Consider the following 23,996-nt stretch of genomic DNA (forward strand, 5'->3'; position numbering starts at 1 on the left):
TTTTTTTTTCGCAGATGCACATTACACACACAAAGTTAGTCCTGGGGCAGCTGTCATTTCAGCGGTGCAAAGACAAACGCTTGCTCAACAGCGCTACACAATACGATTTTTCGTAACCTGTCCTTTCTGGCATTTTTCTGTACGACACTTACAGACACATAAAATGCATTTTTTCTTAAAATATGTACATTTTCATAATTATAAATCTGAGAACTGGATAAAAACTGGTTTAAAAGTTTAAGGTGTTTAAAAGGTTTTGGTTTTGAATATTGAATATTTCTTAATCACTCTATACATATTCCAAAATAAAACAAAAAAACCCCAACATTTTTAAAAAACATTTTCCAGACATTTAAATTCAGGAACAAACAAATACATTTATGTCCTTCAGATATCCTTGGGGGTTTTTTACATGCAAAAAATGCAACATCACTGACTAACTTGGACATTTTATCTATTTATTCAGTTTTTTTAGGATTTAGCTTCATATTTGCACTAATTTGCATAAATGTCCACTAGGAGAACTATTTTAAGATAACGTCAGTGTGCATGGAAAAAATGGCAACAGAAAAAATGGTTTTGCCTGTAGTTCTTCTTCATGTGTGCTGTACAAAACCGTTTAGCGTATTTATCATTTTAGAGCGTTGATCTAACGTGTTTTTTTGTCTTTTTAGAGAATGGAGACCGTCATGCCCCAGAGTCTCAACATGCCCATCAATCCACGCCTCATACATAATACATTACCGCATAATCACTTGCTAACGACACCTATGGGCGTTTGTGTATTAATAAATGTAAATGTAAATGTTTGCAAGTCCCTTGTGGGATGTGAAATGCACCAAGTGATCTCAGAACTAATCGTGTATTTAGGGGTAAGATTCCTAAACACTGAGTAAAACACTACAGTGGATTTGATTCTGTAATGAAACTGCTCTTATACTATTACTGTATAAGCAGGCAAAACATTAAAAAAAGAAACCTCTTTTATTTAGTCAGCTCTTCTAGTGAATTCACACTATGTAAAAAAAAATGAATGTAGTTGAATTTGTTCCTCAAAAAAGCTGTTGTTTACATGCTGCGGATGATTTATCGGTATAATTAACCCTCTGGTTTCTAACCTGGCCACTGGTGGCCACTTCACTTTTCGGTTTTCAACCATTTTTGTTCTGTTAATGCAAATGGAATGAAACTTTCCAAAGGTGTGCATTTTATTAAATTTTTTTAATTTTCAACATCAGCTCCTTAATAATGTCAATAATATTCACTATACACCACATTGTTCCCGTTTTACTGATTGTGGCCACTTGTGGCCAATTGAAACCCATTATAACCACCTTTTTTGATTCCTTGTTACTGGCAGTACTATAGCATGCAATTTAGGTAAAATTGCTTTCATTCTAAACTCAACACATGAAAATTGTAGTTTTTCATTTTTTCTACCACATGACATCCTTGACCCATTTTCTGCCAAGCAAGCAATTTCATGTAATATTCTTGGTTTCCACTAGGGGCGTTTGATGGGTTACCACACTCCAATGGACCAATATAATGAAACAATTTTGACATAGGTTTGGTTTTAAGGATCTGATAGTTTGTGTTTGTGCATGACATTGCAGCACAAACATGTATTTGCAAGATAGACTGGAATAAATAATGACGCATCAAACATTACATAGGCTGCAGTGAATTCCTGTGGATGCAGGATATTGAGCTTTGAGGTTCCCAGTCAAACTTAGCTTTGAAGCACATGTGAAAAGCACTTTTACTCTTGTATTTTTCATAAAAAGAGACCATACCCAAAATATTAACTCTAGAAACAAAAACAAAAACAAAAAAAACCCCAATCACAGGACATTTTGCAGAGTTCAAACCTGCAGCTGCAGCGCAAACAACAACAAACACTGTTTGTAAACGTGTCCTGGAGTTTATGCAGGTGCAGACGTTGCTACTGCTGTAAGTCAACCTAACAGCTTTCAGACCATTTATTCTGGCAATATGGCAAGAAGGTGGGAGTGTTCCCCCCCCCCCCCCAGAGGGACAAAGGGACCCCCTGATGATCCTCTAATCGCCTGAGCCAAGGTGTGAAACTGGGTGTGAACTCTGGCTGATTGGGAACCACACCCAGTTCAAAGCGTATAATATCTAAATTTGAATTATATTTTGGTTTTCATGACTAGGACTGGTGCTAATTTAAAAAATCAAGTCAATGAAAGTAGAAAAATGTTTTAATATATATGAATTTTATAGTATTTTGAAAACGTAAACAGGGGTGGCCATTTTTTGGCCACGAACAAAATGAGAGGGATTTTTTTTTGTTTTTCTGTCACTGCACAAAAAACCAAAGATACATAAAACTCATTGATACTTTTAATTATTGCTATGCATCTAACCTCCATCATGGTTAGAAAATAAATCAGTTTGCATGTATTATTTAGGAAAAAAATGGGGATTTTATGCTTTTATCCCTTTATCCCTTTATCCCTTTGTAAATCATTAAAATTATGTAATTTAACTGGTATTTAAAGGGTTAAAAGTCCTGGATTTGAATTAAATTTTGGTCTTGATGAACAGCGCTGATACTAATCTAAAAAATCAAGTCAATGAAAGTAGAAAAATGTTTTAATATATATGAATTTTATAGTATTTTGAAAACGTAAACATGGGTGGCCATTTTTTGGCCACGAACAAAATGAGAGGGATTTTTTTTTGTTTTTCTGTCACTGCACAAAAAACCAAAGATACATAAAACTCATTGATACTTTTAATTATTGCTATGCATCTAACCTCCATCATGGTTAGAAAATAAATCAGTTTGCATGTATTATTTAGAAAAAAAATGGGGATTTTATGCTTTTATCCCTTTGTAAATCATTAAAATTATGTAATTTAACTGGTATTTAAAGGGTTAAAAGTCTGGATTTGAATTAAATTTTGGTCTTGATGAACAGCGCTGATACTAATCTAAAAAATCATGTCAAAAAAAGTGGAAATTTTTCTTAATATATATGAATTTTATAGCATTTTGTAAATGTAAACATTTAAGTAAGTTTTTATGTTTTTCTGTCACTGCACAAAAAAACAAAGATGCATAAAACTCATTGATACTTTTAATTATTGTTATACATCTAACCTCCATCATGGTTAGAAAGTAAATCAGATGGCATGTTTTATTTGGAAAAAAATTGGGGTTTTGTGATTTTTTTCCATTTATGAGTTCCTAGGATTATTTGATTTAACTGGTATTTAAAGGGTTAAAATTATGAATTTGAATGAAATTTTGGTCTTGATGAACAGCACTGATGCTAATCTAAAAAATCATGTCAAAAAAAGTGGGAATTTTTCTTAATATATATGAATTTTATAGCATTTTGTAAATGTAAACAGGGGGTGGCCATTTTTGGCCACGAACAAGCTGAGAGGAAGTTTTTATGTTTTTCTGTCACTGCACAAAAAAACAAAGATGCATAAAACTCATTGATACTTTTAATTATTGTTATACATCTAACCTCCATCATGGTTAGAAAGTAAATCAGATGGCATGTTTTATTTGGAAAAAAATTGGGGTTTTGTGATTTTTTTCCATTTATGAGTTCCTAGGATTATTTGATTTAACTGGTATTTAAAGGGTTAAAATTATGAATTTGAATGAAATTTTGGTCTTGATGAACAGCACTGACGCTAATCTAAAAAATCATGTCAAAAAAAGTGGAAATTTTTCTTAATATATATGAATTTTATAGCATTTTGTAAATGTAAACAGGGGGTGGCCATTTTTGGCCACGAACAAGCTGAGAGGAAGTTTTTATGTTTTTCTGTCACTGCACAAAAAAACAAAGATGCATAAAACTCATTGATACTTTTAATTATTGTTATACATCTAACCTCCATCATGGTTAGAAAGTAAATCAGATGGCATGTTTTATTTGGAAAAAAATTGGGGTTTTGTGATTTTTTCCATTTATGAGTTCCTAGGATTATGTGATCTAACTGGTATTTAAAGGGTTAAAATTATGAATTTGAATGAAATTTTGATTTTCATGAACAGAACTGATGCTAATCTAAAAAATCATGTCAAAAAAAGTGGGAATTTTTCTTAATATATATGAATTTTATAGCATTTTGTAAACGTAAACAAGGGGTGGCCATTTTTGGCCACAAACAAGCTGAGAGGAAGTTTTTATGTTTTTGCTCTCCCTGCACAAAAATAACAATGCATTATAATCAATGTTGATGTGGATCAATTACATGCCCCAGACTCTACTATTAATAATACAAGAAATTTCAGTAGCAATGCAATTATATAAAATTGCGAGATTTGAGGTTGTCTTCCAGCTAGTGCAGTGGACAACCAAACTGGTGTTTAAAGGGTTAAAAATGTAAAAAGTAATAATTATTTTATATTTATGAAAAGAACTGAAGTTACTTAAAAGCTTTATGCAGAAAAAATGGCAAAAAAACATAAAAATAATAAAAATTACAGACCTAATCTGTTGGTGGCCACTTTTGGCCACGAACAAGCTGAAAGGGTAGTGATTTTTAACAAAGCCAGAGGGTTAAGCATTTTCACGTTCACAAAAACAGCTGTTTTAGGCCTCGCACCACTGTTATCAGCTTTCAAATAGGCAAATAAACCTTCACACAAAGGTAGAAGATGTGTGTCTGTGTGTGAGTACAGTGGTTATGGCTTAAACATTGATGGTGTGAGGTGACTATGAAGCGTCTCTCCATTTCGAATCTAAAACAACAGACTGATTGTAGGTCGAGTGCCTGATACTTCAAATGAAGTGTTCATTAGGCAGCGGTGGGTGTGCACTTTAAACAAGCTGTGAGAAAATCAGTTTTCCAACTGGCTGATCGTGGAGCTCAGATAGTTATCATCTTTTTCTGTTTTGGTTTTGGAGAATTAAAGCGAACAGTATAGTCGTCCCCACTTTCAACATTAAAGAAGTACTTAAAGCTGAGGACATAAAAGAGGTTTTAAGTTGAACTTTTAACTGAAAGGCTAATCGACTTAGCTTCAGCTAAACGACTGCCCTGTCGTTTGTTGCTCTAAGAAATATAAATGTTTCCTTGGCACTGAATTTTTAAAATATTTTATATGTTTTCACATATTTTAACCAGACATCTGGCTTCTTCTTTGTAGAGCAGAACAGTTGTTTGACACAAGGAACAAAATCAGTTTTACTTACTACCCACGTTTTTCCGTTGCTCATTCACACAACTCTCAGCCAATCACGTGGTAGCAGCTTGTTGCATTTAAGCACGTAAACATTGTCAAGATGACCTGCTGAAGTTTAACCCGAGCATCAGAATGGGGAAGAAAGGCAATTTAAGGGATCTGAATGTGGCTCGGTTGTTGACAGCGGTGGGAAGAAACCAAGTACAAATACTTTGTTACTGTATTTACGTACAATTTTCAGGTGTCTGTTCTATTAGTATTTTTTTTTCAGACTACTTTTTACTTTTACTCCCTACATTTTTAAACAAATATCTATACTTTATACTCCTTACATTTTCAAATCAGGCTCATTACTTTTGGTTTAACACGTTTGGGGGAAGTTATTATTATATCGTCACTGCGAGCCTTCAAACATCAAACTGATTGACCCTGAACACTAACATATGAAATGCAGTCATGTTCATGTATTTATCACCAGAGGATTATGTTCAGTTAGCTTTTTTACTGGAGTAAAGAAGTTGAATCAGTACCCAGACTTTTACTGGACTATTGTTTTAACGCTAGTACCTGTACTTCTACGTAAGTACAGAATGTCTGTCTTTAGCCAACTCAGGTTGTTGATGCTAGATGGGCTGGTCTGATTATTTCAGAAACTGCTGGTCTGCTGGGACTTTCCTGCACAACCATCTCTAGAGTTTACTGAGAATGGTCCAAAAAAGAAAAAATATCCAGTCAGCAGCAGATCTCTGGGGAAAATACCCTCAGAGGTCAGAGGTGAGGAGCCAGAATTCCTTGAGCTGACAAAGAGCAACTCACATAACAAAAAAGTAACTTAAACAATCACGTGTCACAACCAAGGATGCGGAAGAGCATCTCTAAATGCACAGCACACAAAACTTTGAAGCAGCTGGACTGTAGCAGCAGCTACACCGGATGTTGCTAGTATATGAACACGTATATATTGTTTTGTGGAGCAAAAGAAACCATTTCATGATGTAGGTATTATTGTTTACATTATAATATTATTTTATGCCACCTAAACTCATGCAGCTGAAATTCACACACATACAAACCCTTCTTAGCACAAGGGAATGGATGCTAAATAGCATGTGCTTCCCCTCTTGTAGCTATTCTTCTTGTCAGACTTAACACCTGCCACCTGAGGCTGAGTGTGTGTTTTCAAATGACTACCCACCCTTGGGTCCTTTTAAAGCCCCTCAATCATCAGTCCTTATCTTTTTTTCAGATTTCCTCCGCTGTCTCTCACAGGGCATATCTCTTGTGTGTGCACTGCTCACAAGTACCCTGACAGTATACATCCTTGCTCTGACTGGTCCCTGTCTCTATCTTGATCACGTTCAGTGTTTTATAGTTCATCGTACCATCTTTGTATAGTCTACTTGTTCCTGTATTAAAGCTAAAATAGATAAAAGTTAATGTCTTATCACACGGGAGACAATCCAGAACCACTCAAAATACATTTGTTTTTGAGTGTTTTAGTCTTTGTCAAGAGAACTTTGGCAGTTCAGAGCACAGTGCTGTCATCAGAAAATCCAGACGACCTGGACGGTGGGCTTGGAAGAATGTTACCATTTTACTTAGAACGTCGTCGTTGTTGTTGTTAATGGTGACACAGTTAATATTCTTTTTCTCCCTGATTAACCAAACGGTTAAGAAAAACAGCAGTAGGAGTGTTAAGAATATTAAACACTTGCAGCTTTAATGCAGTGTGTGCTCTTATTTTTCTCCTGCAGAGTACTTGTAGTCTTGTTAACTCTGCTGCAGTAACAGCAGAAAAAAACACCCTCACCTCCACTCATGACAACACCCCTCCGTTCCAAAAGAAGCTTAAAAGTAACTCTATACATTTTTCATGAGAGTCTATCAAGGGTTACTCCTCTTCCTCTCTCTTAGTTCTCTGATAATGATTTCCCTCAGTCTCATATTTAAAGTCTTTTTTTTTTTTTGAGGAGTGGGAGTTGGGGGGGATTGCATCATCCCTGCTGTTTCTCTACGTCCTGGCCCTATTCTGCCCCCTTTGGCCAGGTAATTGCCTGTGTTCCTGAGTGTCTGCAGGGATGTTTACTCTGGGGGAGGGGGGTTGTTGAGGGTCATTTTGCAGCATGCACACTTCAGTCTGTGTCCGTATCCTAGCAACGCACTATCAGGTCCACCTGTTCGATGGCCGTCAGCCCAAATATACTTGCAAGCATACACACACAATCCAGTCCTTCCTTCTTTTCATCCTGTTTAGCATGTTCATATTTGTCTATATATAACATAACAGCTTGGCTAATTTTACATATGACTCTTACAGCAGATCCACACACACAGCTATTGTGTCTTGCTTTTTTTAATTGCTATCATTAGAGGTTCAGAGTTATGATGAAGTGCTGACACATCACATTGAAAACAGCCTACAATATTCCCAGTAAAAAGCTTTTGTGAGAACCACAAAAACGAGCTTCATTTTAGCTTCACCCTTAAGAGAAAGTTTAGCCGGGGTAGAGGAGCCATTCTTTAAACACGTGAGAGTGCTTCCTTTTTTTCACACAGATGGTTTCAAAGTGTAGAATGGACTGGTATCTAAAAAAAGCAGCCTGGGCTCTGGTACTGCTCCCAGCACCTCATTCTCTCCTGGTAGTCACGCATAATTGGGTCGAGCGCAGCACTGCGTGTCCAATCAAATGGCTTAATACTACTCACCTGGTTGCTTGCAGGCCAATCAGATAATTTTAATCACAAAGCCCACTCAATCCCCTTATCTCTGGCTGATTTCATCTGGGCATTGAGTTGTGTTTGTGTGCGTGCATGCGTGTGTGTGTGTGTGTGTCATCAGCAGCAATTTAAGGGGGCATGTTGGTATCAGGAAATGTCACCACCAAAGCACAGATATTAAACTACCTCTTCAAAATTACTTTTGTCATCCTTGTGACTTTTTTTTTCTTAGTTGCTAGCCTCTGAAATAGATTAGTGTAGTAGTGAGTACATAAATAATAAAAATCTATTTAATTAACTAAAAGCTAAGCTGTAAATTGGCAGTCACAGTCATATCTGGCAGATTATGTGGTGGTTGCTGTTATCTGCAGCATGAAAGCTGCATGGTGGAGGCCTCCTGATGCTACATGAGCTTAAATGTCTTGAGCAGCAAGTCCCTGGTTCAATTACTGGCTTGCTGAACCGTCTTCTTGCTTCTTCCCCATATTTTCTGTTACTCCCCTGATAGTCCATAAAGTAATAAATGCTTTTCTTTTTTCTTGTGTCTTTTGTTTGTTTGTTTGTTTGTTTGTTTTTTTTACATAAAATAGGTATTGCACAACATTAATGACACAAGATTTTATGTAAATAAAAAAAGACATTGTTTAATACTAGAATTTTAAACTCAGAAAACAAGTGCCATTTTTGAGCTAATGGGAAAATTGAAATGTATTATTCTTTTTTATTTTTTATAAAGACCAAAAAAAAAGGACAATACTTTACCCCATATTTTGACAGGAGTTGGTAAGATAGATTTCCACTTCATCCTGGGACAAACATACAGGCACAAATAAGTATGTTATCCTGTTAAATTAACTCTTTTAACCTCCGTCCATGTTGTTTAACTAAATTCATTGCAGTTCTTTGAAAAAATGAAAACTTAGTACAAAATTAAGTCAGCAGGGCACTGATTCACTTTTACATTTCGATGCATTTCTGTTAATTAAAACTTCTTTAATTAAAGAAGGTGTTTAAATGAGGTGTGGGTGGACTTGGTGTGTCCTAGAAGCTAAACAAAAAGTCTTTAACTTTGCTCATTGTAGCTTAGTGACAGATGTGAATAAAAGCGATAACGTATCTTCTGTCTAGTGAGTTAACCATTTTCCAGAAACCGCGATTACTCACCGTGTGTACTGGAAACAATCCTTGGTGATTGTTTTGGTGGTTTCAGGTGTGTCTTAGTGAACTGGATGGATGAGATTAAAATTTGATAAACTGTGCGGCCGTCTACTAATGTTACAGATGGACAGGACTGATCATGTTTGTTGCCTAGCAACAACATTAACTTAAATTAATTTATTATTAACATACCTCCTACATTATTGGTAACATAATAGACAGGTAATTTAGCTGTCAGATAATTGTTAACACCCATTCATTAACCTATCTTACATTTATCCAAACAGTCAACACAACAATGCTAACCATTGCGTTGCCATGCTGCCTATATTTCAATGGCTAATGTTAACGTGCCCCTCAGACAGCTTAATATTTGTTGCAAATGTTGGTACTACAGCCCAAAATTAGTGACCGAGCCCATAGGAAGTCTTTTTGCAATGACACCTCATATCGTTTCGGCGCCTTCAGAGGTTTTAATGCAGGTTTTTAGGCACTTCTGGATTGACTTCATTTTTCCGACCCAGAAGCTGCATCTATGTTTTACACTCCCTATCTGCAAAGGTGTTGTGTGGAGTTGTGTGTTAACCGGACGGAGCAAATACGTCACCGCTGGTGTCGATACTATTGCAAATCTGTAGCTAATCCAACAATTCAGTTGAACCTAAATAAATAAACAATCACTTTCCAATAAAAGATCGTAAAATAAACAGTTTTACACATGCAGGTTGTTAAAAAGATTTCTTCATTTATTTATTTTTTTGGTCCAACTCACACAAATACTTGTTTTAATAGTTTTCTGGCCATTTTTACCCTTCAGCACGTCCCTGCACAATGCCCTACACAGCTTGAAAGAGCTCACTTGCAGCAATCCACTGTGAGTTTTCAACGACACATCAAGTGGGTCCGTGCTCCATTTAGGAGTTCTTTCACCCGCCTGGCCCCCCAGAATGGAATAAAGGTGAAAGAAAAGAGCAGCCATCTCTGTCGTGTTGTACCAGAGCGCTGACAGAAGGAGTGAGGGAGACAGAGTGAGGAAGGACAGCCATGATTAATGTAGAGGCTGTGTGGACCCAAGAATATCTTCCCACTGCCCTCCATCTTAGCTAATGTGACCTGCCATATAGGTCACTCATTACAGTGTATGCGTACGTGTGTGGTGTGTTAGAATGGACCGACTAAGGCTTTAGGTGCTGTATTTTCTCACTTTTTCTTTACTATCTCCCTACTCATATATCTCTATTTATACATATATATATATATATATATTAACTGAGCCAAACCTGGTAGAAGAGAGTAACTAAACTGTTTGTAGCTAAACTGAATAATGCCCAGCCATCTGCACTAATAGATGCATCTACTTAGCTGAGGAAGAAGATTGTGGCCAAACTCAAGACAGCCACACAACCGAGGGCATGACTTCCTCTTTCTCACCACAGGAAATGCTTGCAAATGTGAATACACCTGTACTCAACATCCCCACTACCAGTATCACTAAAAGCAATGATCTCATATATGCCACTGCCACAGAAATACTTGGGTACAAAAATTACAAATACATATAGAGAATGGAGATCTGGAAGGATGTTTGTGCACTAACAAAAGTCCAGAAGGTTTTGTGAGAGACAGACAAGAGCTCTCTTGGGTGTACTCTCAGCTACAAAGGAACCATACTATGATGGCAGACACAGAGCAATCCTGGAAGACAATCTTAGAGAATGAGATAGTACAGAGCACCAACACCAAGTGGATGGTGCACCTAAGAGCAGACCACAGCAATCTCCCAGACACAACCCCCTCTCTTACATGGATGATATTAAGGTATATGCTGGGAGAGAGCGAGACTTCATTGATGCACCTCACCAGGCTCTACAGTGAGGACATCAGGCTGTTAAATGAACTTGAATAAAATCCCAATGTGGAGAAAGTGACTTTATTGGAGGCTTTGCAAAGGTGCCTTGGAGACAGTCCAGTACATAATACCAAGATGGAAGATGGAAGCTGGAACAACATAAACCGAGAGACACTACCAAGTGGCTGGGATAGCGTACAGAAACATCTGTGCCACATATGGATTAGAACTCCCCAATTCCCGATGGGAGACACCACTGAAGATAGTTGAGAACAACAAGGCTAAGGTCCTGTGGGATTTTGAGTTCCAGAAAGACAAGCAGCTGCTGGCCAACCAACCAGACATAGTGGTGGTTGAAAAGGAGCAGAAGATGTAGCAGCCCCGGCAGACAGCAACATCACAAAGAAGAAGCACAAGGAAATAGAGAAGGGGCAGAACAAATGGCTCATGCACATAAATCACGATTTGTCTATGTATTGCACCATGGTTCGTCTTTGATGACCACTAATGGAAAGGGCACACAAATTATTATGAATGCTTAATAACACACTGGAACAAAAGTGGAGGTCAAAAGTGGAGCTTTAGGAGCTGTAAACCAGAGAGTGGCTTCAGCAGATTCCAGGCACAACATCAGAGATCTCTATTTAAAAGAGTGCAGTCCTGGGAAAAGCTAAGATACTGCACACAACCCTCAAATTCCCGGGACACCAAGTTTGAGTAACACGCACACATACCGTCCCGCCATACATATATATATATATATATATATATATATATATATATATATATATATATATGTATGTGTGTGTGTGTATGTGTGTGTGTGTGTGTATATGACATATGGTTCTCATTTATGCTTCGACTGTTCAGTTTCTTTAGTTCTAAAATACAATCATAATCCAGTCCATAATGATCAAATGTGACTTTATAACTTTCACTACAAGAGCCTGAATATTGCAAAAAGGTAATAATAATAATAGTAGATTGTAAATGGAATATTTCACATGCTAATGTAATTCAATTTCCTTTTCTCTTTTTCTCACAAAATAACTAATTTCATTTCTTTTGTTAATAACTGGTTTTTCCCATAACCCCCCTCCCCATCTCTCTGACCACCCTTTGCCCCACTATATCTCATCCTCTGCTCCTTTCATTCTCAGATACATGATGAATGTGACGTGGGATGGCAGAGACTTGTCCTTCACAGAAGACGGCTACCAGGAAAACCCAAAGCTGGTGGTCATTGTTCTTAACAAGGAGAGAGAGTGGGAGAAGGTAGGATCTATATCTAAAGAAACCTGCACTGAAAAGCTTTCACTTCTTTGAAAAAGAATATGAGTTTGGAGGGGAAAAAAATGTCTCTAGGGACATTTTAGCGGTGCTCCAGAAGCCAGGCAGCCAGCCCGTTTCCTTATTTAATAACCACCATAGTTTTCAGCTTTGCTGAGCATTTTAATATGATAAACTTGCATTAGGTAACACAGTGCGCCATCAGATTGTCATGGTTGCTGAAAACAGGTAGGCTTGATTTATAATGATTTGTTCCATATGTTCAATAAATATGCATTTCTTTAATAAAATAAGGGCATTTCCAATTGTCCATATTTTCTCCTTGATTAAAAGCTTAAAAGATAATTATTAAAAGAAGAAGAAGCTTGTTTTTGTTGCTCCCCTGTTTGTGGGAGGGTCACAACAGTGGATGGATCTAAATATTGGATTTGGCAGATTTTTATATCAGAGTCCTTCTAAGAATTTGTACCTGTTTCGGGTCTCAAACTCGGGATCTTTGGCAAACATGTTAATTGCTTGACTAAAGTCACTCAGTAGGACTTAAATCAAAATGAAAGAAAATGACATTCAACCACCATCTTTGACTTAGAGGTCACCGCTGAGACATGCAACACGAAAACAAAACCAGCCACGAGCACAGTATTGAAAATGCCACCTATGTATCATCATACAACACTCAGTTGATCAATGAGCTCATTTACTGAGGAGGTTATGGATTGCTGTAACTGGTTAATGTTAGGTGGCTTCTATAAAGAATGGCCACTATGAAAGGCTGAGCATTCGTGCCATTTTAATGGACTTTAAATGGCAGTCATGTATCTTTATACCTACATCTGACTCCCTGGTACTTACTTAAATACCTCATATTTAATGCCCCCATAGCTCATATGTTAGAATGGGTGAGACTGAGAGGACAAGTTTGGGAGAAGGATGGGGAAACGAGAGGAATTGGAGGGAATTGTAAAGGGAAGATGGATAATTTTGTGTTTCATGGTCATTTTCTTTTCTTTGCATTGATTTGATTTTGTCACTCCCTGTGCATGTGTCTCCTCACACTCTTCATTCTCCTCTTTACGGCTGTTTGCCACCTTTGATCTTCTTTCCCTTCTTCTTTACCTCATCTGTCCTCTTCCATCTTCTCTTACCTCCCCTCCTTTCCTTTCATCACCACTTCAGATCATTTGTAGACTCTGGTGTTCTTTTTCTCCCCTCTGATAGGGCCTCAAAATACAGCTGAGACCTCTGATGCCGGAGGGTGGCGCGGGTTCACGTGCATGCACGTGTGTATTTTGACTCGTCAACACTGGCTACTGACAGAAACTCTTTTCGGGAGACTCGTGCAGCAACGAATGCAATTGTCATTCAAGTCAGACCCATGCGTATATGTGTGTGTCTGTGACTTACAGTTTGCAGTTCAGTTTGCCGCAATCTGTAGAGTCCACCCGATCTTTGAGACTAGCTGCTTCATATTTCATATCTACACACACACAAACACAGACGCATGCATGCAAAATACCTTTTGTTGATGTGCAGAGGAGAGGAAGAGTGTGGTGTTTTTAATACAGAGCCTGGGAAATTGATCAGCACCACATGGTACTGTGGTTCAGAGAAAGCGACAGAAAGCAAGAGACACACCGAGACCCAAAGTGGAAACATAATTGGGAGCTTCTCTCTTTCTTTCTCTTTCTGTCTCCCTCTCTTTCTCACACACACACACTTTCTCTCTCTGGTGCTGCTGTCCCACCCATGCGCCAGAAAGCAGCGGCACACAGAGAGAGACCTGCGATGATCAAGAGGTAAAAATTCAGTAACTGCACTAAAATATGGATATGCACTAAAAATATAAAATGTGTCCCCCTGAGGCACAGGAGAGACAGGGAGAGGAGTGCTGTATGGAACGGTATCAAGACGAACAAGAGACAGAGACAGATGGGAGGGAATATTGAGAGCAAATGATCGCAAGAAATGGAGACCCAAAGAGAGAGAAAGCGAAAAGGAAAGAAGCAAAAGGAGGAGAGGAAAGGTATAAATGAGCCACCAGCATGTGTATGAGTTCCCTGTCTTTGAGCACACCTGCTCCTCGCTGCAGCGCACACCCACATTGGTTAGATGATGTGTCTTTTCCTTTTTTTTTCTTTAAGTTTAGAGAAGAGCTACCTTTAAAGTCATTGCACCTGTGTGGTTAGATGTGTGTGTGGTGTTTGGGTTTATTTATTTACTAAGGGTTACGTAACTATCTGTGAATAACTATTTAATTCAAATGAAGCACATTTTGCAGGAAGTCATGGGGGTATATTTGCCTAGATAATGAGGATGGAGCTTATATGGAGTTTTTGGGGGGGATTTGCGTCAGAGCTTTAGACAAAGAAAAAACAAAGTCTTGGTTGACTAAAATGGTTCCAATTTTTCAACTAATCAGTTTGTCCTAAGGGAAAAAATAATAATTAAAAAAGTGTACTCGGTGCAGTTTACCCACTAGCAATATTAGGCAAAATTAATTACAAGTAAAACATAAAAGCTAGTATTTTCTGCAAATTAAGTAATATTAAACTGGTTCTTTTAGTCTGAAATGATATCAGCAAACTTGGAACCAACCAGAAAGGACTTGCCATATTCATATACAGTAGTACAGTTTGTGTACTACTGTCTTGTGTCACCCCTCATTTTGCTTCCAAGGAGCCAGACTCGGATCATGTAGTCTCGAGCAATCCGGTTGTTAAGTGATGATGTATTAACCCTGCTTCCAGGTCCAAACTACGCTGCGTTAATTAATGCCGTTGTTGTTTTAGGACGTTTTAATGCTTTGTATCTTTTTCTATTTAATCTAAACGAGCCCCTAAAAATAGTCAGTGATCACTGTCGGCCTCTCTGGGTTTTTATTACGACTATTCAAAGCTCTTTAAGGTTTTTAAAACCTTACGATGTAACTACAGCCCATCAGCGAACAGTTTGCCAGGCAACAAATATTTGAATGGGACAGAAAAGAATCACTCTGAGGCTAAAAAATGATTTGAATGGGTACATGGACATTTTTTGGATATTTGCTGTTTCTTCTCTCATTTTCAGTCCAGTCCTTGTACCTGATCAATTTTTTTTTTTTTTTTTGCCTGTCCCATTTAGTTCTTTAGCCGTCAGAATTGTTGTCTGAAGACCAACAAGGATACCCAATGGATTTATTTTGCCAAATGGATCATCATGGCATTGCCGTATTGGTCCATTTGATCGACCTTTGTTTTTATTATTTATTTTATTTTATTTTCAGTTGTTACAAATGGGACAGACATGAGTGAGGGATAGGAAAGGGAGAAAGAAAGAGGAAGGAAAAGAAAAACAGAAGGGGAGAGGGACAGTGAGAAAGGGGGGGGGGGGGGGGGGGGGGGGGGGGGGGGGGAATAGCTCCGGGATCACCTGTTGGGAGAAAAAGAATAGAAAACAAGCAAAAAAAAACAAAGCAACATACTAAACACAACACCATCACATTAATCTAGCTAAGTGTAAACAGCAGTAAATACTAAATAATGAATGTTGTTGTGCAGCACGCAGGACAGACAGCGCACAATGTGCTTTGAAGTAGCAGCCAAGAAAGGTGTGATTTAAGTCTACGAACAGTGAACACCCGTGTGCACACCTGTGTGGATCGGCGCGCTTGTATTCAAATGGTTTCCCCATGTAATGGTCTGCAAGAGGATGTAGAGAGGGGGCTGCACCGGCGTGCCCGCCGGCTCTGCCGGCAGCCAGCTGTGCCAGAGTGAACCGAGCCGCAGGCACAGAGGCCGGAGGCCCGAGGGCCCTCCGCGCCCCGGAAGAGGCCTGACCGAGCAACAGGCGCCAGGCCCCGCCAAGTAGCCACCGGGAGTGAGCTGGTACATACCTGAGCGCCCAGCCCCGGACACCAAGAACCACCAACGCACCGGCCCCTGAGGGCATCAGTCACCGGCAGGGAGTGTGGTGAGGGGAGATAGGCCTCCACACTTTGGAGGGCCTGGGAGTTCCCAGAGAGGTGGAGCCTAAGACCCGACCTGACATATAGACACAGACAAACAGGCACACACAGACACAGACATGCATTCCCACCCTCATGCACACATATACAAAGACTCAGCACTCATCCAACGTAGGGATAAACATAAATGGACATGTACACACAATCACACTCCCCAAACATACTCTATACCCCGGGTCCAGGTACCCTCGCCCCCAGAGGGGGAAACGGCACCCAGACCCAAGAGATGTTACCCTTCCCTCCGGGGTGGAGGCAAGCAGACCGCCCCAGGCTCCGCAGCAGCAGGGAGGCCAATCGGACAGCCAGCATCTCCTCCCAGCCCCCCCGCCCCGATGGCTAGTAGAAAACGGGGGTGTGTACCTGATCAATTTGAGAGGAGTTTGTGTTTTTGTTGATTTATGAATAATTCAAGCATGAAAAGCCACCTAATTCAAGGGATGAATGAGAGCTGCGTCTAAAGAGCTTATATGTCATTATTTGGTATAAGCACATTTATTCTTCCTCATAGTTTGAACTCTTAGGCAACTGTCTTGTAATTTCTTTAAGTAGCCTTCAGGAATGGTCCTCCAGGCTTATTAAAGGACACTCAAAGCTCTTCTTTAGATGATCCCACACTGCTTCAATAGTGTTGATGTCCGGTCTCTGAGGAGGCATTTTCTGCATATTCTTCTGCATATCCCGAACACCACTGGACACCAATGAAGCCCCAAATGATGACACTACCTCCACTATGCTTTATAGATGGCTGTAGATACTCAGTGTTTTGTGCCTGTCACTGTTGTTCTCCACTTCTCCAGTTTCCTCCAATTTTATTTATTTATTGAATTTTTTAATTTTTATTTTTAGGAACAAGGTACACTAATTGTTCTTTAAGAATCACCTTGTTGGTATAAAAATACTACTTAATGCCTGTCAACCTGTGTTATCTTTGACATTCATGGACTCAACTAAATAAATGACAAATTATTTGCTTTTGTGACAGGCTACAAGTAACAAAGTGCTTAAAGCTAAAATGTAAAATTCTTTATGTAGACACAAAATTGGTTGCCTGGAGTTAGGTGCCTTTACTTGAATAATTCATAGGGCAAAAACAAAAGCACTTTGTTCTGAAAATGGTAAAGTAAAAAGTCTGGACTGAAAATGAGTGGAAAAAGTCTGGAGAACTGTTGGTCTAGAGCACTTGAAAAATGTCAAGAATGTCTGGCTCCTTGCATACTAGTGTATAACTTTATAATTGCTTCATAACTAGTTTAACACATATAAGTAACGCGATTCATCACAGGGTGTTAAAATATTTATTTCACTTAATATGAATTTGAAAAAATGTCTAAAACACAACATCTATAAAGAGATCTTTTACATTTCATTCTATAAATATGAATCTGAGTTTATAACCTTATTACTGTTGCTAAGCAGGTTCTTTGTGAATGACTTTCACTTTTTCATGTTCTGCCTGATGCGATTTGATCAAATAAAACTAGGCATTCATCACAAATTAGCTAAAATCACAGTAAATAGAACATTTAAATAATTAAAGTTACCATTTACTAGTTACATTTTTTCCTAATTGTTTAATTTTGAAACATTCAAAGTCTAAAAATATTAACTGCTTCAAACTACTGTTCATTCAACAGATGCAACAAATGTACAAGGAAACATAATCCTTACTTACTACATATCCAAATCTAGATCCATGCACCTCTTATTTGATCAAAATATATTACATTTTCTGTTTGTATATTGCCCTTTTATTATTTATGAAAGTCTACAGCATTATAATTGTTTGCTGAATTAAAGCATGACTTCATCAACAGCACGAGAAAAGTGTATTTACCGATCAGAACCAGGATGTTATATTTTATTCCTGCTGAGTCGATGGCGTGCGTAAACTGCTTCAGGAACTGCTGTGGCGTTAGCAGCCAGTTCGCAAAATAATTATTACAGACAGCATGGGATTTGTGCTTGGAGAATCACAATATGGAGAGCAGACGCACAGAAAAGCCCACGTGCATGCACCCACACTTGCAAGTTGACACACAAACACGCACATGCGTCTTCGATTCAGGCGTCGCTATTCTCTGAGCTTTTGTGAAAGAGCTGCACTTTAAAGAAATATGTCTAAATTAATGGATTCCGTTTCTTTTCGATTTTCCACTCTTTCATCCTCTTTCTCTATGCCCTCATTTTTCGCGCACAAACGGCGGCGTGCACGTGCACCCGCACGCTTGCACACATTCGGAGCAAGCGTAGGGTGTAGGAGAGGGAGAGCAGAATCCATTTTCCTGACATAATTTTGTCTGACAGGAGTGACAGATACTATTTTATGACTGAATGGGTTTCTCCATGCTATTAGGAACTCATTCTCCCATAATGCAACTTGCCACAACGATAACTCTCCCCGTGAGACTGGCACAGAGAATGTGCTTGGTGTAAAAGCCATGACCCCGGTTTCACTTTATTCTTTTATCATACTCTATCTGTTATTCATCCAGGTTCTGGTTTATTATAGCCCTTGAATATGTGTGTGTGTGTGTGTGTGTGTGTAGGTTTGTGTGGGTAGAAAAAGTGTAACACAAAGAGACAAATATGAAACGAATGAAGAAAAAGACATGTTGGTACAAAGAGCAAGACCTTTAAAGAAACAAAAATAAAGAAAGATGATGATGGAATAGAAAGAACAACAAAGCGGAACAAGTGTGAAATGACAAAAGAAGGACTGGTAGATGAAACAAGGGCTTTAAGAAAAAAGTATACAAAGAAGTATACACCGCACTTCAGGGACAGAGTGTCATCCCGCCACCAAGTGGCTCTAAATCTATTTCAGAGTGATGATGCGATAGGATTGCCGGCGTGGATTGTTATAATGCTGTAATCCCACAGGCTTTAAGATTGTAACCACACACATACACAAACATGTGCACTGCTTTCCATGAACAGCATGTGCACAATATTTGGTATTAGATGTGGGTAGATTCAGCATTTTGTTCTCTGACCAGTCGATAGAGAGTATCTTCCTACCTCTATGGGAATTAATTTATAGCCCCTCTTTCTTTAATTGGAAAGAAAGAGCGATTGGGAGGAAGAGGGAAGAGGAGAACAGCAGGACAGGAAATCAGAGGAGTTGCTGAAGTCAGCTTCTTCTTTCCCTCCTCCTCCTCCTTTCCCTGTTATTTTCTGAGCAGTGCATTTATCACGCTTCTTAGTTTATTGACTCATCCAACCAAATCAGGACTACTCTTCAAAGATGATATTAATGGCTGTACGGGTCAAACAGGATTTAGTTGTACAAACAGGAGAGAGGATAAGAAAATGAACTCGGTAGGAGGGATCTCCATCTATCCATCCATCCATCCAACCATCTATCCATCTGGGCCCATGTTCTAGTAATTCAATTCATTTCAATTTTATTTTTATAGTGCCAAATCACAACAACAGTTGCCTCAAGACGTTAGCAGTAGGCAGTAGTCGAAGCAGAAATGCCTAAACCTCCTCTTTCAAATCAGGACCACCTACTTCTGGCAAGACATGAAGGTGCTCCCAAACCCACCAAGAGATTTAATCCATCCAGGGTGTCCTGGGTCGGCCCCAGGGCCACTTCTTGGTGGGACATGCACAGAACACCCCACCTAGGAAGTGCCCAGGAGGCATCCTGGTCAAATGCTTGAACTACCTCAACTGACTCATTTGATGATGAGGAGCAGTGGCTCTACTCTCAAACCCTACCGAATGACTGAGGTCCACAACCAGTCTTTATTGTCTGATCATAATTATGATACACGAATTACATTTTTATGTTCCCATTAAAATTTTCTATTATCTCCACCCCTTTAATGCATACACACTCACACAGACACAAACGCACATATGTGGATGGGCGCAGACACACGCACTCACTCAATTGAGAAATGCAAAACAGCTGGGCTAAGACAGACAGGAAAATGTGGCCGATCCCTCGAGACTAACGATTACACGCAAGAAGCATGGGTGCCACCTCAGCGTACCGTCCGGCTTTGCTTTCCTCAACACATATGCCTACGCAAACACAAACACACACACACATGCACACACACGCGCACAGTTTGAGGAATGTAGCCGACAGCAGAGTGAGCTGTTGACAGCGGTGCCGACTAAGAGTGGAGAAGAGACTCTAATCCCTGTCAGAGGATAGAAAACCACTCAAAGCAAAACAATTAAAATGCTAATTTCACTTCCTCCTCTCTGCTCGGCTGTTAATGACTTAGCCAGGCGTGCAGGCGAAGCAACAACATGTGTGTGTGTGTGCGTGTGGTTGTGTGCGGATAACAAACACTGTCTCATGACTTCGAGGTCAAGTGGCTGACATATTAGCATTGCTATGATATGTGTGTCGGGTGCAACTGCGTTAAGATATTAGGGTTTTTTTCCCCCACACACCTAAAACAAAGAAACTATGTTTAGCTTAACCTTTTGAAACCCTGCTCGCAATCTTGTCACTAACATCTACGAATGAAAATATATCAATGCCTCTGTCTGCATGTGTGCAGTACTAGGAGAGATGGAAACACACGAGACGTCAGAAAGATTTCTTGGATGGAGGAAAAGAGTTAGAGCAGTGTTTTGCCATTTTCTGCCCCGATGCCTGTTGCTGTTTATTATATTCCACGCTGCCTTCCCTGACATAAACATGCACATATATATATATATATATATATATATATATATATATATATATATATGTGTGTGTTATACACAAAATTCACGGTTCGGTTCGGTTCGGTTCGATACTTTGGTGTCACGGTTCGATATTTTTTCGATACAAAAAAATGTTCATGCCTTTTTAATTTGTCATTTATTAAAATTATAAATATATATTTTAACTCAAAAGTACAGTTTTTAAATTTAATGTTGCTGAAACAACAAAATAAAAAAAATTAATCTATCTGATCGAGAAATCACTCATCTTTGGAAAAGAGAGTTTATTACAGAGAAAAGGCTCTTTCCAAAATAAAAGCTATACTATACGCTTCTTCTGGGCTATATTCTCAGCAGCATATTAAACATATCAGGTCCCCATAAGGAGAATCATGTGCTAACGGCTGTCTAAATGACTCGGGTAAAGTTTGTAAAAAGCGTGCTTGTTTTTTTCTGTCTGATTCCACTTGTCTTTGCACTAGGATGCTGTCGGAGTAAATGTGCAGTCATATTCGTTGTGTTCCCACTAGTGCTGTCAATATTAATCTTGTTGAAATGACGTTAACGCCACAACACGGCAAATCTCCGTTAACGAGCTACCGCGGATCGCCCCATGCGTGGGGCTGGACAGCCAACACGTTAACGAGCTAACTGCGCTAACCACTAGTTCCCACCAATGTAATTGAACATTGCGTGGCACATCCGACATACTGTTTTACTTTTGTCCATGACGCGCTTACCTTCAGGGTCATATGTCACATGAAAACCAAAATAGTTCCAAACGCCAGATCTGAATGAGGGTGGGGGAGGTTCAATTTGCCATGTTGTAACGAGAGCTTAACTTCTGTCTCGCTAGCTTGCGCTGTGCTCAGTGAATCTGCGTTCGACTACTCCGCCTAGGCTGCACTGTCGAGTGCAGATCCACTGAGTGCTCAACACAGACAGCATCGTCAGAAGGAAAGTTGATAAAATAAATTAAAAATGTTGTATATGCGTACCAAACCGAAAGCACTGTATCGAACGGTTCAATATCGATACGAGTATCGCTGCACCCTTAATATATATGTATACTTTATGTACGAACACACACACACACACATAGATCTACAAAGAGATGTCAGTAGGTAAAGATAAAAATAACCCATAGGGGACACTGTGACATCACAGCTCTGAAAACTTTTTGAATTATCAACAGAGTCCCAACTGTCATACTGTCACACTAAATCTCTGTTTCTGTATGGGTTTGCATGCATAGCAATATCTCTGTGTGCATTTTGTGATCCAACCCTGCAGGCCATGCATTTAATATGCCGTACTTTACCTTACATTCAAACAGGCATTTACTGTGGCCAAAGAGCAACATAGAGTATATGCTGGCTGCAGCTTTTCCAAAAAATGCTTTGTTTTATTTAGTTTTTTCTCATTTCTGCTGTATGTTTTTAGGAAAGTTAAGTATGTGATGGTCACTAAATGGCAACTGTGATTTCTTCACTGCTTTCACTTTATTTGTACTTATAACCATCTCCAATAGAACAGCGTGATAGTTTAGACTCCCGTGAGGTAAATGTGAGGCCATGAGTGTGACCCAAACAACAATCAGTCTATTGACTTCCAGCCTACTCAGTAATTGAAAAGCAATACATTGTAGCCCATTGGAAATGTGCCAGGTGTTCTATTTTTAGCCACCAGTTATTATATCTTGTTTCCTACTTTCCTCTTCTCTCACCAGATGGGGAAACTGGACAATCGTAGTCTGACACTGAAGTACCCCGTGTGGCCACGTTTCAACTCCTTTGGTGACGCTGAGCTTGATGACAACCACCTGTCCATCGTCACCTTAGAGGAGAAACCCTTTGTCATTGTGGAGGACGTGGAAAGACTCACTGGTACCTGCATGAGGAACTCTGTGCCGTGTAGGAAGCATATCAAAGAGTAAGTGGGATATCTGTCCATCTATCACGCCGCAGTGTTAGCTAGATAGCTAAGTAAGCAAATGCAGTAAAGCTGCTTCACTGCGAATCACCAAATATTACTGGTGTAAAAATGTTTGATTAAATTTTGTGTTAACAGAATGAAACACAAACATCTGAAATGCAGTTATGTTCACACGTATCTGTACAAGGATACAGTTTGTGTAGTTTTTTGGATCTGTGCACCACCACGTGCATTTCAATTCAAAAGTTAAGATGTGATTGAAGTGCACACTCTCAGCTTGATTTCAAGAAGTTTAATAAGGAATTATAGTCAACATGATTTTAAATGTGAGGGTTTTTGTAATATCTAGTTTCATATATTTTTTATGTAATTGGTGAAAAATCTTTTGCCGTTATGGTCATCACCCATGGGCAGGACCAAATGCTGTGTTTCCTCCCATGAGATGCTCTGCTAGGCCTTTAATGGAGTCAAAGGCTATACTGGTTTGATATCAGGTGACTGACTTGAACAGCATTTAGCTAAATCTGAGTAGAGAATATCGCCCTGCACACTTCCGCATTCAATCTGCTACTGTACTTCAATCAGACTAGACGACAGTCGTCTAGTCTGATTGACTTAGTTTGATTGTGTTTTTTTTTTTAATTTTTTAAAGTTGTGATTTTTTAACTAAAGAAAAATATTCTGCAGTCATTCACCTTAGTTGTCCTCCATAGTCGCCCAGGAATATTGGTGTTGTTTCATTTTAAGAACTCATATTAAGCATTCCAACAATCAGCTAACCAAAACGCAAGTTAAACACTTGGAATATCTACCTTAGCTGTCATGGAATAATGAGGGAACAGGCCTCACTTGGCAATGGAACTGCCTGTCAGTCAATTGTCCAATTATTTTTGAGCCTCTGGAAATAGGGCATTATGTATAAAAAATATCCCAAACAGTTAATGTACTCCTTTTGTTAAATCCCTTAAATCCCTTGAATGAAAGCAGAAAGTCTGCACTTCAGTCACGTCTTGATCTTTTGATTTAAAATCCACTATTTTGGTGCACAGAAGCAAAACTACACCAAAGAAATTAGTCATTGTCTTCAAATTTATGGTCCTAACTGTATAATCCACATTACAAAATACAAAACATTTGGCTCTCATCAACAAGTAGCCACTCTGAACATCTAGTTTTTGAGGTATGTTATACCT

General features: G+C 39.0%; 1 protein-coding gene and 1 long non-coding RNA gene across 4 annotated transcripts in view; one reads left to right on the plus strand and one right to left on the minus strand.

The window, feature by feature from the left end:
• Positions 1 to 23,996, plus strand: part of grin2aa (glutamate receptor, ionotropic, N-methyl D-aspartate 2A, a) — a 171,521-nt gene that overhangs the window by 118,527 nt on the left and 28,998 nt on the right. For all 3 annotated transcript variants that reach the window (XM_085155572.1, XM_085155573.1, XM_085155571.1), the window contains 2 exons: positions 12,065 to 12,179; positions 22,598 to 22,800. In XM_085155572.1, the coding sequence (XP_085011698.1) occupies positions 12,065 to 12,179; positions 22,598 to 22,800 (318 nt within the window). The remainder of the gene's footprint in view (positions 1 to 12,064; positions 12,180 to 22,597; positions 22,801 to 23,996) is intronic.
• On the minus strand, positions 15,210 to 17,472 carry LOC146520369 (uncharacterized). Its single transcript, XR_014873546.1, has 2 exons — positions 16,558 to 17,472; positions 15,210 to 15,274 (listed from the first exon to the last, which is right to left on the minus strand). It is a non-coding gene; the product is annotated as an uncharacterized LOC146520369 (long non-coding RNA).

This window comes from Neolamprologus multifasciatus, chromosome 4 (assembly GCF_963576455.1).
Source record: "Neolamprologus multifasciatus chromosome 4, fNeoMul1.2, whole genome shotgun sequence".
Lineage (NCBI taxonomy): Eukaryota > Metazoa > Chordata > Actinopteri > Cichliformes > Cichlidae > Neolamprologus > Neolamprologus multifasciatus.